The sequence below is a fragment of the Lagopus muta genome, chromosome 1 (assembly GCF_023343835.1).
Source record: "Lagopus muta isolate bLagMut1 chromosome 1, bLagMut1 primary, whole genome shotgun sequence".
In the NCBI taxonomy this organism is placed as follows: Eukaryota; Metazoa; Chordata; class Aves; order Galliformes; family Phasianidae; genus Lagopus; species Lagopus muta.
In genome coordinates this window covers 7,389,862-7,406,675 of record NC_064433.1, presented here as the reverse complement: position 1 = coordinate 7,406,675, position 16,814 = coordinate 7,389,862, and the positions used below count along the sequence as shown (strand labels likewise).

General features: G+C 43.3%; 1 protein-coding gene across 4 annotated transcripts in view; it reads left to right on the top strand.

Annotated features, from left to right (window-relative positions):
- Window positions 1-9,934, top strand: part of FAM107B (family with sequence similarity 107 member B) — a 63,923-nt gene extending 53,989 nt beyond the window's left edge. For all 4 annotated transcript variants that reach the window (XM_048963331.1, XM_048963359.1, XM_048963340.1 and 1 more), the window contains exons 2-4: window positions 480-663; window positions 5,223-5,376; window positions 6,803-9,934. In XM_048963331.1, coding sequence (XP_048819288.1) covers window positions 480-663; window positions 5,223-5,376; window positions 6,803-6,919 — 455 coding nt within the window. In that variant the 3' untranslated portion in view covers window positions 6,920-9,934. The remainder of the gene's footprint in view (window positions 1-479; window positions 664-5,222; window positions 5,377-6,802) is intronic.
- Window positions 9,935-16,814: the final 6,880 nt, after the last annotated feature.

The following is a 16,814-nucleotide window of genomic DNA, read 5'->3' as shown; positions in this document are numbered from 1 at the left end:
AGAAGTGTGGTGAGGCATTGGCACAGGCTGCCCAGGGAGGTGTCACTGTCCCTGGAGGTGTGCAAGGAAAGCCAGAGGGGCATGGTTAGTGGCCATGGTAGGGATGGGCCAGCTGTTGGACTGTGTGTTCTTAGTAGTCTTTTCTGACCTTAATTATTCTATGATTCTATGACTTATTTCAGATCATTAGGGATTTTCACATGTTTGACTTGGAATATTTGTCCAGCTATTAGAATGAGAGGAATCTCTGTATCCCAGTGAAGGGATGAAGGGTTTTGAAATTGCCATCTATTCAAAAAAAAAAATGGTACTGATGTTTGCACTGAGCACATTAATTTACTAAGACAAAATCTATCCAGAAAAGCTTAAATGTTATTCATGTGTGTTATTAAAGTGTGCCTCTGCGTGTTTCAGTACATTTTCAAAAGGCCTTTCAGTGTTGATTTACCATAGTCTTCCCCTCCCCCCTTGTTTTCCAGACACCGTGAGTAAGGACACCGAACCCAAAGATCCATTTCCCATTCCAAGAAAGATTATGGCTGAACCGGACTACATAGATGATGACAACCCTGAGTTAATTAGACCTCAGAAATTAATTAATCCTGTGAAGTCATCCCGGAATCATCAAGATCTCCATAGAGAGCTGCTTATGAATCAGAAAAGGTAAAAGTCTGACAATCACGTGTGCTGTTCCTCGACCCCGAACACACAGCTTGAGTTTCATCAAAATGATGTTTGTCCCCACACCCACTGGACATTCATTGATGGAAACCTTGTAGATGAAAAGACCGCAGTTCTTAACCATGGTGTTTATTTGTTTGAATTTGAGTTCAATTGGTCCAATCCTTCTTTCTGTGAGAATTTTATCTTCTTTTCCAAATTTAATCGTCAGCTTTATTTTCAGGCAGCTTTGATACCCATTTTAGTATTGAATCATTATATTCATTACAAAGGCTTTGCCATATTGCCTACTGTTTATGTGTTGTGTAATCAGTGGTGCTACCTACGCCAGCTGCAAATGGGATACTTAAAAACCTATGTATAACCAACAAAATCTAAAACAGTGCTGACATAATAGTTGTGTAAGAAAGCCATAGGCTGCTCTACTGTTTCATCTGAGTCTTAATCTAACTGAAGGTCATCCATGTCTGTTTCAGTGCTAGTCAAAAACTACACTGAGGATGTCAAACACAAGATCAGTTGTTGATCATTCAGCAGAACTCAGTAAAAGCTTATGTAAATCAGACTTGCCATGTGGTGTTTGTGAATACTCACTAAAGGCTGTTTTCATGAGGAAGAGGTTCAGTTCTCCCACGTCACATTTCGTATTTGTTATCAGCACTCTATTTTGTCTTCAGCTCTCAACCTAAATGGATTTTGTCAGATATTTGATAGTCACCAACAGTATCATCAAATCTGTGAATTTTCACCATTCCCAGCACTTCTAAGCTAAAGAAATTGTATATTTTATTTCAGAAGTTGTTCTGTGCTTACTTGATCTTTCTTACGTTGCAGCGATAGCCTGATGCCTGCTCTGCTGCTGCACAAGTGTTTGTGTATTTTGCAAATTCTGCTTCCTTCTTAGTTGGATGGGATTGAGCAGCTGTTGCTTTATATATTGCTTGTGAAGATGTAAAGAATTGGAACGTGATTTCATCAACTGTGCTGAGACACAGGGGCTTGGCCCAGGGGTAGATGAGGGTCTGCTGTTAAATCTCTTCAACAACAAACAACTCTTTAAAAGAAAAAAAAAACACTAAAAAATAGCTGCCTAACTACACAGAGGAGAAAAAGCCTCCAAGCTTGTGGGACTCCACCATTTAAACAACTAACATCTAAACAATTTAAACAAACCACTATTTAAACAAACTAACATCTATATAGATTCATGATTTGATGAAGATATCCAGTGTTACTTTGATGTCAAGAGTGTAACCTTGCATGGCTGTCCTAGCAGGAGTAAGTGAAGACGTGTTGTCTTCCTGCCTCCTCACAGATTAAGCAGAACTTGCAATTCAAGAATCTTATTTAATCCTTCAATAAGATACATAATTTTAGTCCTAATGTTCCTTGGCCACTTGCAGCTGGAGTGATAGTAGATCCTTTAATCATCATTTTCACATCTCTTCCAATAACTCGAATGCTACGAGGGATTGCAGTGTGGGTGCCACTACATCAGGAAGTGGTTTGGACTTGATTTGCTCCTTTATCTTTTGCCCTCATTTATCAGCTGCCTGTGCAGTTCTTAACTTAAGGCTGCAGTAACAGATGCACCCTGAGTGTCTTCTCTACAGACTGTCTACAAAACAAAGAACCACTCAAGAGGCATATCACACAGGCAGGGGTGTGAGGATCCCCAAAGCAGAAATGAAAGAACTATTTCAGAGTGCATTTGAAAATAAAAGTTGCTGTTAACACCCATTCAGGCTTTTTGAGACCCAGGACCTTAGTAAAGTAGAGGAAGAACTACTTCAGTTCAGCTGGATTTATGTATTTGGCAGAAGAGTTGCATTCTGAAAGTTTCTCCTTTTTTCCCTTTCTGGCAGAGGGGTGTTTTGAGGGGAGAAAAGGGCCTTTTCTATGTGTAACAGCAAAATCCTCACAAATGCTAGGCTTAGATACTTAATTCTAAATGAACTGCTTACACAATACAGCATTTCTTTAGTGATGAAGAAGTAGAAATGTTTTACAGAATGCCAACTGAATTGGAAGAAACTGGCCTAAATAGGTGTTTGTCCTATTTTTTTTGTTAATGGGATTAAACATCAAAGTCAGTTCCCAGCACCACAGAGTTTAAAGGCATTGAAAGGAAGATAGTTGAAGTTTCTCAACTTATGATTTTATTGTAAAGGATGTGGAGACTGCACTAAATTAAGTCTACTTTTTTTCCTTTTTAAGTTTATGAAAGCATAAAGCACTTGAAACCAGTATGAAGTTCTTTTCTTTCTGAAGAATATCCTATTACACAAAACAGTTGTGCTGCCCTCAATACCCCTTCTTCTCTTATTATGATTTTGATTAGTTGCAGCTGTTAATTTTAGAGCCTTATTTATTGGTGCAGAAATGAAATACTTTGAGGGTTTCAGCAGCAGAAAATCTTCTTTGAAAAGATGTTTAGGACTCCGTGCTTTATTCTGTGGTACTACCTCTGATATGAGGCTTTTCCTTGATGTAGGTATTAGGTTTGTGTTATCACACACACAGAATCACAGAATGGCCTGGGTTGAAAAGGACCATAATGATCATCCAGTTCCAACCCCCTGCTGTGTGCAGGGTCCCCAACCATCAGACCAGGCTGCCCAGAGCCACATCCAGCCTGGCCTTGAATGCCTCCAGGGATGGGGCATCCACAGCCTCCTTGGGCAACCTGTTCCAGTGCTTCATCACCCTCTGTGTGAAAAACTTCCTCCTCCTCTGACATAGATAAATAAGGGGTATGCTTTGCTATTGCAAATTGCCACATATGTGGAGGAATTTCAGTGCTCTGATAGAAGTGGTTAAGCACAGTTTGTTTGCGCTAAAATTTTTAAGACTTTTATTTAACTAGAAAAATCATGCAGAGGTGATACAAGGCACTTAATCCAGTAGCAGCCTGCTTGTTGCTTTCCCTCTCTAAATGCAGGAGTGAGAACAGGATTGACCTTACAGGTGTTGTTTCACAGCCTGACTGCTGATCCCTTTTGATGAGATGGAGAGGTCTTCTGCAGGTGTTGGTTGTGCTGTAGTTAGGATCAATTGGACACCCAAATCAGCGATGTGTAACGTTACTTAGCAGCTTGCATCTAATTGATGGCTACCTTCACTGCTCATCAGTGTAGAAGTTCCCATTGATTCAGCTCTCACTGACCCAGCTGTAGTAGAAGTCATTAATAGTAGTAGCAGTAGTCATTATAATAAAATATTACTTCAGCTTTTCTCTGCCTGACTTAATTTTTAACTGCTGAAATGTAATTAAAATAGCATGAAACATAAAATATTAATACAGTCTTGCAGCTTGTTGCATTCAGGCCATGAGATGCATTATGAGAAATATGGAGCAGCATGTGGTGTTGCTAAATATTTGATTTTGCTGCCAGGGTATGTACACTGATAGAATGTTGCATAATATATGGAGTTGCTCATAGATGCCACTGTAAAATGGCTTTTTAATATATTTTTAGACATGCTATCAGATACACATGGAAGAATTAGGCAAGCACAGATATTACTCTGAGAAGTGGTAAAAATATGCTTTTTTTGAAAGCTTCTTCAGATTACTGAATTTCTTGAGATTGAAGTTAAAAATGGCTGATGTTGAACTCGAGGTGCTCATACAACAGTCATCCCAGTGAAAACTACAATAACAAAGGCATATTTTGGATCTTTCTGCTCCAACTAATAATGGAATGATGAGGGCATTCCAATTAGGATCCTAGAATATCTCGAGTTGGAAGGCACTCAGAAGGATCATCGAGTCCAACTGCAAAGAGTAAGCTTTGCCATTTTAGAGATGTGGGCTCAGAAAACATTTGGTACTAACTAAAATCTCATCAGATCATCCCTCCCCCTTTGTCCAATCTCCAAGGTGACTGCAACCTTTTTTTATGTGGGGTTGTTGTTGTTTTAGCCCCTTTCTATGTGATTTTCAGCACAGCCTGGGAGCTCTCGCTGTTCTCAATGGAAGTAGTGCAGCAGCCAGGCATGGCTAAAGCTGTCATATTGTCAAGGAAGGACTGCATTAATGATTTCCAGAAGCAGTGTGACAAAATCCAGAGGGACGATATGTTTTTGTTCTGTCCATGCAGCTGGACATGCTACCCAGTGCAGGACTGTCAGAATGCAGTCCTTCTGAATTATCAGCCAGCTTTGTTTGTTTGTTTGTTTTCCAAAATTAGTTTTCAGCTCTGATTTGTGATGTTTTTAAAACTGGTTCTCTGGAGCAGAGAAAAAGAGAGGGAAGGCTCAAGATGACAGCCATAACAGGGAATTATTCAGGAGAAACATTAGCATGTGTGTTAAAGGGAAACATTCTTAGTGATAATATGGCTTCATTTCCAGCTTATTGTTGGAGACCAACACATCTTCTGCCTATTTTTTGCTTTTAATTAAATATTTGTCTTTCAAAGTACCTAAATGGGCAGCCAGTTGACTTGAGAAAACCTGCCTACAGGTTTTGTCAGCTTATTAAAAAATGATCTTTCTTCCTTGTTTCCTTCTCCCTTCTACTCCCATTTAATTTGAAGGGGTCTTGCACCTCAGAACAAACCAGAGTTACAAAAAGTGATGGAGAAAAGAAAAAGGGATCAAGTTATTAAACAGCAAAAAGAAGAGGAGGCACAAAAGAAGAAGTCAGACCTGGAAATAGAGCTACTGAAACGGCAGCAGAAACTGGAGCAGGTAAGATGGGAGATAACACTGACTTCACACATCAATCTCTGAGCTAGCCACCTGGTGCTCTCTAAGAAAGAAGCAGCAGATGATTTTTGCACAGTTCCTCTGACAAAATGCAAATGAATTTTTCTCAATTAGTCAGTTCACACGCTACCACTGCCTCGTTTGTATGAGGAGATGATCCACCAAAATAGATGGTAGACTGTAGTGCACTAAAACTAGATACTTGGTGAATAAAAACCTCAGTCTTTTCTTTCTTCTGGGCTGTGTACTAAACGAGGTGACTTTCTAAGGCTACAGAAGGTTTTTTTAATGAATGAATTGGCTTTTTCAGATGAAGGAAAACATTCTCATACCCTAAAACAAAGAATTATATGGAGGTGCAGTCTTCTGCTGGGAAACTTAACTGCAAAGCAGAGGGACAGCCAAATGTCTTTGGGCCTCGTAAGGCACTCTGTGTACCTGAGAGGCAGAATTTCTTCAATTAAATACCTTGTGTATTTACTGCTAAAAAAATGAATGCTCTAAAACAGAAATCAATTACATTTCTCAATAGAAATCAATTAAATCAAATAACTCTCTTGAAAATGAGGTGTAGTCACATCAATTATTATGTTTGGCCCTTTTTTTTCTATTATAGTTTTTCTTAATCAGGCATAGAAATATTTTTGGAGGGAGAAAACCATTGTAATTTTAAATATATCATCCTGTCACTTTTGCCTTAAGCCCTCAGAGAGATAAGGTCAGCTTTCAGATGGCTTAGTCTATGGGAAGATGCCTGATTTGGAATTCAGCCACCAAGGACACAGGTAGAATAGAAAATTCTCTTAGGAGAGGAAAAGCCTGCTCACTGCAAGTAATGCTGTGACTTTGTAAGCATCATGGGGATGTCATTAATTGACAGTATGACACATGGAGGAATGTTGTTGTGATTTACTGTAACAGGGCATGTTCCTCCTCAGCGAACCAGAGACAAAGGAGGCATTACTGAGGTGAGCTAAATAAGACCAGCAACTGGTCCCCATTAATCAAAGAGACCATGGTGTGTTCTAAGACAAAGATCCTTTCAGGAGCTTTTGTTAGTTTTCTAAAGGGTTGTTTCCTTCTTTCTGGTGACGTGACCTGTGTGCCTTCACTGTGGATTGCTAAGCGGTCTTTATTCTGTGCAGTGTGTAAGTAAGCTGCTGCATTAGCACATAGTGCAGGTTTTTGTAGCCTGCTGGAATGGTCTACAGCCAAAGGTTTGAAAAGGCTGATAGTTTGCGAGAACAGATAGTCCCAAAAAAATTCAGCTTTATTTTTTCTAGGAGAGAAAGAAAAGAAGCAGTTTAAATTGTTTTGCACGACCAGTTATTGAAACTGTTACATTTTTGTCCTTTCTTTTGATTTTCTCTTTTATATGCTTATGTTTAACACATGAATCTCCTTTAAGCTGGAGCTGGAGCAACAGAAGATACAAGAAGAGCAGGAAAATGCACCTGAATTTGTCAAAGTCAAGGGTAACTTGAGGAGGACGGTCCAGGAAGCTGCGGAAGCACCAGATTCATAGAGGCAGCGCCCACTAAGACTTGCAGCTTTCCTGCTCTGGCTGCAGAGAGACTTTTGCAAGTTGTCTCACATTTGCCCCATCAAGAGGGAAAAGAACAGCATTCACCTGACACTGAAGATGAGATTTTTATTTCCTAGGACGAGTGGATGATAGACTGTAACAGATCGACTTGCCAAATGCAGTTGTGGGACTGATGCGTGGCATCGGGAGTCTGTCAGTTCAGTGTCATGGACCAGTGCTTATGGAAGTGCTTACTCAGAGATTCTAACCAGGGATAGTGGGGAAGCTTCTTCAGTGTTGCACTGCTTTTTCTCTCTTGTGGTTCTAGTTTAGTGGAGGTACACAGATGATACTTTGCTTTAAATCAAAACAAACTCCTCCTGTGATATCTTATGCAACTTTACTGTGCAGATAAGTTTTCTCCATCTAGACCTAAAGCCTGTGTATATCTCACAATTTATTGGTGTTCAGTTGGAATTTGTATCAAATCTGGGATGACAAGAGGTGTGTTGGTCATCGATGTCCATCCCCACAGGGACAGGCACTTGCAGGCAGAATGGGAATGCTTAAAATTCACCAGCAGTGAACAGGTGAGCAGCCTTAAAGCCCAATTCTCCCTGTTTTGCATGTAGAATCTGGGCTATGAAAGAGCAGAAATCCGATGATCCTTTCACTAGAGAATCAAGAAGCTGATTTATCTCTTTCTTTAAACTTAAAATGTTATGTGAAGGTCTGTACAGTGCTACCTGTGTATTTACGTCTCTTACCTCTCAATGCAAAATGACCTGTCTTCTAACCTTTGTATTTTTAAATCCTACCTACTTTACTGCTGTGGCCTTTCTCCTCCGAGAACATGCTGGTCTGAGTGCAGTGTTGGCACATGACTCATTTGCTGGAACTGAAATCAGGAGTCTTTTCTGCCATCAATTCCTGCTCAGCTGTTGAAGGAGTTTTCTGTAGCTCCTGCAACAGAGCAGTGTTTAAACCAGACCAAACTGATGGTTGGGATTTACCAAAATAGAGAATTCTTCCCTGAAGTGAGGCATAAAATGACATTCATTTTATCCCGTCCTTCCTCTAGCTTCAACAGAGGGGAAATGTTTTACCACCGACTCTTCAGGTCCAATTCTGTCACGTTCTGCCTTTCTGCGAGTTATTCCATGACTTGCCATTAAATAAAATACTGTTCAGTTTTATAGGGATGGCAGAATCTGATCCTTCATGCTTATGACTACTAGTTATCCAGGAAAGCCTGGGATGAGGAGGGGGGGAACAGATTACTCATGTAGGATTGTAGAGTTGGATTCTTACCTGGTGTGAGTAGATGCTTTGTCTTCAGAAAGTGGGGAGAATTCCTCATCTTCCTTGCTTAGCATGTTCCTAGCTTTCACTAAGGCTGTACTCATCCATATCAGCTGAGGATCTAATCATAGTCTTTGCCTTAGGATGCTAAATGAAATGATTTTGACTTTGTATTTATAAAGGACGTAACTGTCCAAGAACACTTTTTACTAATATCAACAGTGGCATGTTTGTATTGTGGGGGAGGGTCTGTTGGTTTGATTTTTTAGTTTCTTTTGCCTTTCCTGTAAGTATCAGATGTTTTGAACACAATTTCAGCATAGCACGTGGCACAAAACGCTCACAATTAGCAGTGTTTCTTAGAGACAGACTTCAATTTCTCAAGATCCAGGCATTTATTATGAGGACATAATCATATCAGGAGTAAATTGAATTGTGATAAGTGTATTGCCATTGATTTAGATTTGCAGTGTGACTCATATCTAGATGATTAAATGTGGAGATGGTCTGCCAGACCATTCTGATTATGGAGTTACAAAGAACAAAGGCCAAATATAACTCTTTGTATTTTCTCAGAAGAGAACACTCAATGCTGCAGATTCTCCCTCACTCTTCCCCTATAAGAAGAGGACCTACAGTTCTGGCACTTGCACTGCTTGGATTTGTTCCATATTGTTGATTGTTGGGACAGTGTTACATACCAGAGTTCCATGCCACACATTTAACCTTACCATTCTCCAGCCTACCCAGCTTTGTCTGTTGGATTCCACTCTACAATTAACCTGCTGTTCAGTATGGAAATGTCTGGGAATCGGTGAGGAAACCCTCCTCTGGCTTCAGCAGGCTATTTCTTTGCAGCCCTTTGTCTTCAGTGAACGTGGCAATCCTACTGTGCAGGCACAGCAAAATGAGTGGAGCTGGGTGCAATCCAAATGGCACTGGAGTCAGTGGAGACAACAGTTTCTCCTTGACTTCTGTAAGCGTTGGATTGGGCCTTCCAAAGCAGAAAGCGTGTTGCTTCCTCTCCATATCAGCTTGTGATTCAGGGTAGTTTCATGTTACGAAACACAGGTGGCCAGAAAACCCCCTTGTACATACAGTGTGAAGATTTGTTTTTGTTTTCACTTCAGTGTGTTCATTAGAGCATCTTTGAATCCTGCTGACCTTTTAGTCTAGGAACCCAAATCACTCTCCTATTGATTTGACAAGCAAAAGCCTGTCTTTAATGTCAGGATTGGGCTGGGATGAGTAGCTCTTCGTGGTAGTCAGCTATCAGAGCATGAGTGTCCTGGGCGGCTGCCTAGGTAAGACACTGCTTGCCAATGGAGGTGAGCTGTTCCTGATCTGTCCTTCAGCTGCAGGGGATCTGAAGCAATCCTGCAAATACTTCAGTGATTTGAAAATGGCTTGCTTACTTTGACCACTTCTGCCTCTAATAAGGCAGTATTTTTGAAAAATTCTTGCTTTTGATAGTATAATAGTAAATTTTTTAGATTTTTTGTGGCTTTAACCTTCTGTTAATATCTGCACTTGTTTGAGTGTACATATATAAATATATATAAATATAAAAAAGGGAGCCTTAAAGGATTTGTTTTCATAATTTAATATTTTTTGTATTTGCTCTTGTATAATTGTTTTTAACTAAAGGTATTACAAAAATGAGGAATACTTAGAACCAAAGTCATGCTTAATAAAATCTTCTACATGCTTGGAGTATGCAGCAGTGTCTGTCACGTCCTGTTGGAATCAAAACTGTGAAGCATCAAGATTGTGGTGACTTCTAGGTCCTTAAAACTCCATCTGTGTTTGTATACGCAAAACAACTGGCAAAGTAATTTGCAGGAGCAAGGTAAGTTGTGTCTCTTAGTCCTGTTATCCCCTCATATCTTTAAAAAGGGCTTTTCAGCCACTGCAAAGTGAGGCAATGAGGGGAAACTCCTGATGGGAACCAAACAATTTTGGCAGTCATTCCTTCTAAGTTTATCAAAGCAGAATTCAGCCTTGGAACCACAAGCATCACCGCTCCATTAAAAAAGGCAGTGAGGAAGCAGTAATGAGTCTGCTCCTGGGTTCAGTCCTGCAAAGGGGCTTTTAATTTAGCTAACACTCAACCTTGTGGTTCTAGTATGACAAAGCTGGACAGGTGAAAGAAAATGTGTGCATAAATGATTTGCTGGTTTAGAGTCAGATTGTTCTGTGCCTTGGAAAGAAAAATCTTAGTTAAGAGAAGGAGGAAAAGCTGGCAGGGCATTGGAGACACGGTTGGAACAGGTGGGAGTGATCAGTTCACCCCCAAGAACCTCAGCTCATCCTGGAGAGCCCCAACTAGCAGGAGACAGGTGTTGGTGGATGGGGAGACAGAGCAGAGTGCAGTGAAATGAAGTGGGGGAGGAGGACCAGAGTGGTGAATTCAGAACAGATGTCAGGAAATGCTTTTTCCTTCAGAAACTGCTCAGCATGTGGAATGGATCCTGGCAGTAATGCTGATGCAATGGTGCTGGGCCTGCTCCAGGAGCTGTCAAATGTGGGGGAGGTAAGAAAGAATAGAGTTAATAGAGAATAGGTTTCTGTGGTCTGGTGGAGATATTGCCTCGTGCTCTCCTACCTCAAGCATATCCAAATGTGTTTTGAATTATCCTTTGATATTTCACTCCAGCTCCAGAATGAAAACAAAGTGGAGGTCATTTGATATTTCTTTCGCAGCAAGTCCAGCGGAAAAGCTGATCTTCCTTTTGCATGCCTTTTTGGATTGCACTGAGCTGATACATTTTGTCGTGTGGCTTTGCAAGCATAGGTCTGCTCTACAGGGATCTTCACAGCGGGGCTCTGCTTGTGCTCCTGTGGCCATGTGCAACTTGGCTACGCTGTGCCATAGCTGTATGGAGAGAAGCACTCTTAAATCTTCTTGGTGGCAGATGCAGGAGCCATAGATGTCATTCACACCTTACAGTGGCTGATGGCAAACACGGTGACCAGAGGTGCTAAAGAAGTGAGCAAAGTGGCTGGAGATGAACCAGCTTCAAGTGGTGCCGTTTCTGTATTATCACAACTGATGTCTTTAGGGTGGTGAAGGGGAGGGTGAGTTGCATTCACAACACTAAGCAATGGGAAAAGCACCAGCAGTTAGTGAGATCTGAAGAAGTGGAACACCAGATATTTTTTCACCCCACCATGCCAGTTTAAACTGCTTGTGTTATGCTGTGATCTGACAGAATGAAGATTGGCCGTGCCCTCTTAAACACTGATGATGGTTCTCCATGGTAAAAGCCATGGTAAAAGAGCACTGATATCCATGGTCCATCCTCTGGCATTGCTATAACATAAAATTGGAGCCAGGCCATCACTTCTGCCTACGTTACCCCTCTGAGGCAAGACAGGGATTTCTGTTCCACTGACTGGTTACCCAGGGGCTCAGTGTTGCCTCAGATGGGTACATTGGAGCTAATTGCCTGGATTTCACTTGTATCAGTGCAGAGAAAGCAGCCCTCTGAAGTGCAGTTCAGCTCCACTTTGACTCTAAGGGTGCCTGCAACAGCTGACCTGGAGGGAACATCTTCACTGCAAGGAGTCTGAAGCCACGTTTGAATGCCGCCTCTAAACATCCATTCGTTCTCATAGAATTTTGTTCCCTTGTAATGATGAGGTACTGTGGCTTCTGAAAAGGGCTGGGGACAAGCAACATGCCCTGGGTCAAGCAGTGAGGGGAGGTGGCACCTGTGGTTGTGGCAAGGGAGATCGAACACCTGAGAGGGGATCCAGGAACCACAATCCCCCTCTAGAGCTGTAGCACTTAATTATCCAAGCAGTCGTTCTCAGAATTAGCTTCTATTATGTACCCAAGCCTGAGATCAGGCGGATGGCATGAGCAATTTAACACAGATTGAGGCTGGCACCAGGAAACTTCAGTCTGATTAGATGGGAAGAAGAAGTATACTTATTTCCCCCTCTTCAGCTGTTCTGAAAGCAATCTTTCGTAATGCAATTGAAATGCCAAGTCTACTTCATTGTGCTTGAAAATTAAAAAGCAGGCAGCGAGCTTCAACCCCTCATGAAGGTTCACTGGGATCGTGTGCCACTCGGTATGAAGGGGCAGAGGACACTGCCTGCAGAGCAGACCCTGTGCACCAGTGGAACTGCACCTGCTCTGGATTTGGAGCACAGCAGCCTGGTGCATCCCACGCCATCTCCTTCCCTAAGGGGCTTCATCAGGTGGTGTGGGGGCTTTTCATGTTACAGCCAGCAGGATATCTGCCTTTAACAGGTGAATTGTCTTCTGAACGGTGCCAGCATAGGCTGAGCCAGGATTCTGCTCCAAAAAGTGGACACGTTTATTGCAGTGGTACTTATGCTTCAAGACTGATGGTTAATTATAGAAATCAATTTCTTCTACGTGGAATTAACTCATCGAATGCCAGAGAGTAATTTCTCTTCAAAATGCAGATCTTGATTTTTTTTTTGTCATTTTCTTGGTCCCAGAAAGTTCCTTCTGAGTTGCACCCTAAACGCTCAAAATATTAATCAGGAAATCATGGAATCATTAAGGTTGGAAAAGACCACTAAAATCATCCAGTCCAACCATCAGCCCACCCCCCATGCCCACTAGCCACGGCCATCAGTGCCACATCTGCCCTTTCGTTGAACACCAGCGATGGTGATTCCACCCCTTCCCTGCACAGCCTGTGCCAATGCCTCACTGCTCTGAGAAGAAATTCTTCCTCATATCCAACCTGAAGCTCCCCTGACACAACTTGAGGCCATTCCCTCTCATCCTGTCGCTGTTACCTGGGAGCAGAGGCCAACCCCACCTCAGCACAACCTCCTTCAGGCAGTTGTAGAGAGCGATAAGGTCTCCCTTCAGCTCCTCTTCTCCAGATGAACAACCTCAGCTCCCTCTATGACTTGTGCCAAGGCTGAACAGCAAGTCCATCCCAAAAGCTGAGCCCTGTGCAAAGCATAAAATGTTCCTGTGTTCAAACCTATTGTACCGTACCTTCTCTTCTTTTTTCTTTATTTTTTGCCCTCTTTTTCTCCTGGAGACCTCACTGTGCTTTAATTCCCTTCCCATTGCCCCCTTTCACCCCTGGCTCCTTCTCCCTGTTCAGGCCTCCCTGCCCCTGGATTCTTTCCCAGGCCCGGTTTGTAACGAAAGGTGTTTCATTCATTAGGAGTCCTTGGGATGGATCCTAAAATGAGTGTGTGAGGCTGAGAACCGCAGCGCTGCTCAGAGCGAGGGGAACTCAGCCCGTATCCCCGGTTTGTGGGAGCACGGGGAACGAAAACGTGAACACGGGGATAACTTGCAGACAGAACCGAGAGCAGCAGAGCTGAGCAGCGCTGCGCCGGGGCTGTGTGAGGCTCCGGGCTGCTCCCGCTGCTGCCATCTCCTGGGCGCAGGGAGCGGAGCGGTGTTGGGCGGTCCGGAGGGTTTCCCTTCTTCTTCCTCGAAAGCTTTCCCACTAAAACGCAGCCTTGCCGAGCTCTGGGGGCTTGTACCAAAACCTGGTGCTTTCTTGGGGAAACACAGGATTAATTAGCGATTTTGCGATGCAAATTACATTACGGTCCCTCTGTGCTGAGACATTGTGCAAAAAAAGCCTTGAATGTGTGAAGATTTCAGTGATTCAGGAGATGGATTTACAAACGCTTTATGGGGCTGCAGTCCCCACGGATGTGCTCACTGTGGGCCATAGCGATGCTTTGCCAATGGCATGAAGGTGTCTGCGAGCTGTTGTTGCAGTGGTGGATCCCCGCAGAGACCCAAAGTGTTGTCGGAAGGCATGAAAGCCCCCAAGTGTGCTGGGGCACATCTCCAGGGCTGATCCTCACCCCAGGTCCTGATATCAGCCCATGGAGACACCTCCAGCCATCAGCAGCGGTGCTGGTCCTGTTGGAGAGCACTGCTACGTCCTTCATGGCCTGGCAGCCCTTTCCTCTTGGGTTGGGCAGGGTACAGACCTCACCAGAGCATTGGAAACATTCAGGGTCAGGCTGGGCAGAGCTCTGAGCACATGATCCAGCTGTAGGTATCCCTGTTCACTGCAGGGGAATTGGGCTAGATGACCTTTTAGGGTCCCTTCTAATTCAAACTATTCTATAATTCTATGATTGCTCTGTTTCATAAAGGAGCTCAATGGGACACCATTAAGATCCCAAGCTCCCACTCATCCCTCTTCAGTTTCCGTCTTGATCTACAAACCTTTTCTCCCTCTTTTTCCCCTTCTGAATCCTTCCTTTTCATCCTAAAGTTTTCCCCTTCCCCATCCCTGCTCTCCATCCTCTCACTGCCAGCAGCATCCTCCCGTTGCCATAACGACAAGCAGCAGCCTGGCCAAATCAGCCAGACCCTGCCACGCTTCCCTGCCTGCATCAAACCACCTCCTGACGTGTGAACACTCTCACTTCCTCCTCCAGCCTTTACCATCTGTCTGCAGCAGGGAATGCTCCATTTGGGGGCTGCTGGCCCTCTGCACAGCCGTGTGCCCCTTCCACCTCCTACACAGACATGCCTGTGCCACTCAATGGCATTTGTAAGAGCGTGCATGTAGGCCATGGCCAGACCTGCTTGTGTGTTGGGGTTAAGACCTGCAGGTGACATTTGGGGTTTCCCTGTGCAGGAAATAGATCTGCTGATGCTTGAGGAAAGCCCATGAAATCCAAAATGAACACCTGAAAATAGGAGAATTGCTTAAAATATAGTAAAATAGAGGTGTCCTGAGCTCCATCCTGACATGCCCGAAAGCTGGCATTCAACAGGGTCGTGTCTAGCACAGAAGTCTAGAAAAATAAACGAACTAAAAACCCCAAAGCAACCTCTGAAGCAACGGCAGGACTCAGGGAAACCCAGGAATTGCACAAGACAAACCCTGTAGCGCACATTCGGCTCTGGAGCTGCAGGGCCTTGGGGTGCATTTCTCCCTGCGTGAGTGTTGGAGCCAGGAGCAATGTGCCAGGAGCTGCCAGGAGCAATGTGCTGAGCCTTCATTCCCCAGAGTGGCTTCTGGAGCCTTCTGAAGTTCATAGAGTCATAGAGACATTGAATTGTCTGAGTTGGAGGGGACTTCAGAGGTCATCTGGTCCAACTCCCCTGCAATGAACAGTGATACCTCTATCTAGATCAGATGCTCAGAGCTCGGAATGTCTCCAAGTTCTCCAGTCCTTTGACATTTGTGTCTCATACTCACTGACTAACTGAAATCACTTCAAAACCAAAAAATTAACAAGCAAACATGAAAACATAGGATGATGTCTGTTGCTTGTAGCAATGTACCGTTTTCACAGCAATGCTTGCAGCTGGAACTGAATATCAGCTACTGATATTTTTGGTGCTTTTGTGGTGTTGACCTCAATATAACTTTGCTTCTTTATATATGTAGCTTTGGATTTAAAAACACGCTTCTTTCAGTTCGGCACAGATTGATGCATTCAAAAGCACCCTTATTCCAAAGCTATTGAGTTTGGTTTTTTTAAAAAACAGCTTTTAGGTACAAAATGCTTTTGGCTGAGCACACAGATGGGCTTTTCACACAGCCTGGTTCTGATAATTGGGAAAAGGCTCGAGACAGATTTGAGATGCTGCGGCCCCTCCGACATTGTGAGGAAGCATATGGTCTTCATGGGACCACAGGGGTTGGTGCCCCGTTTCCATCCTATGAGGATGAAGTGAGGATGTCTTTAATGAATCTGGTACATGCTATGGGTTCTCTCGCCAGACAGCAACTGGCTCCCTTAAGTATGGTTTGGGTGGGAGGGGACCTTAAAAATCATCCAGTTCCAGTCCAGGCATGGTTGTCACCCACTAGATCTGGTTGCCACCCACCTGGACAAGTGTACCAATGGTAGCACCCATATACTTAGATTAATTTAAAACTGACAGTATTTGGGATGTCTAAGCTCCCAAATAAGAGGAAAGCATCTATGAAAAGGCCTGCATAGTTAAGTGATGCTATTCACTGAAAACATTTTGAATAACAACTCCTCCGCAGCAGCTGTCTTCATAAAGGCAAGGACTGAGCCAAGGAAGCTTCAAAAATCACTTGCTGTCTTGCAAATGTCGTGGTTATCCTAAGTGCAGCAAGAACAAGGCGAGAAGACACACAATTCCTTTCCAGCCATGACTTCCAGTCATTGTGTTTCATTTCCTGTGAGGCAGTGGTTAGTTCATGGAAAGATCACTGAGTCGGGTCAGATATCCCTGTTCAGGGCAGGCAGAGCCAGCATCAGTGCTAGGAACAGAGCCGGAGATGTTCGTGGCTGTGCTCCGAGCACAGCAGCTCTGGCACTCTCCATAGTGTTTAAAAGTGGTTTGAGTCCATTGCAGAACAAACACGGCGTGGGCAGGGCAGGGTTTGTGCCAGAGGAAAACTGCCTACAGACAACTCACAACCCTGGATGTGTTTAAAAACCATTTGGATATGGTGCTCAGGACATGATTCAGCAGAAGGTTATTAGAGTTAGGGTAGTACGGTCAGGTCGTGGTTGGACTCGATGATCTGTAAGGTCTTTTCCAACCTGAGCAATTCTATCATTCTATGATTCATAAAGAAAAACAAAGAGCAGAGCAGTGTTTGAGTCTTCTTATAGTTGTAGTTCTTTC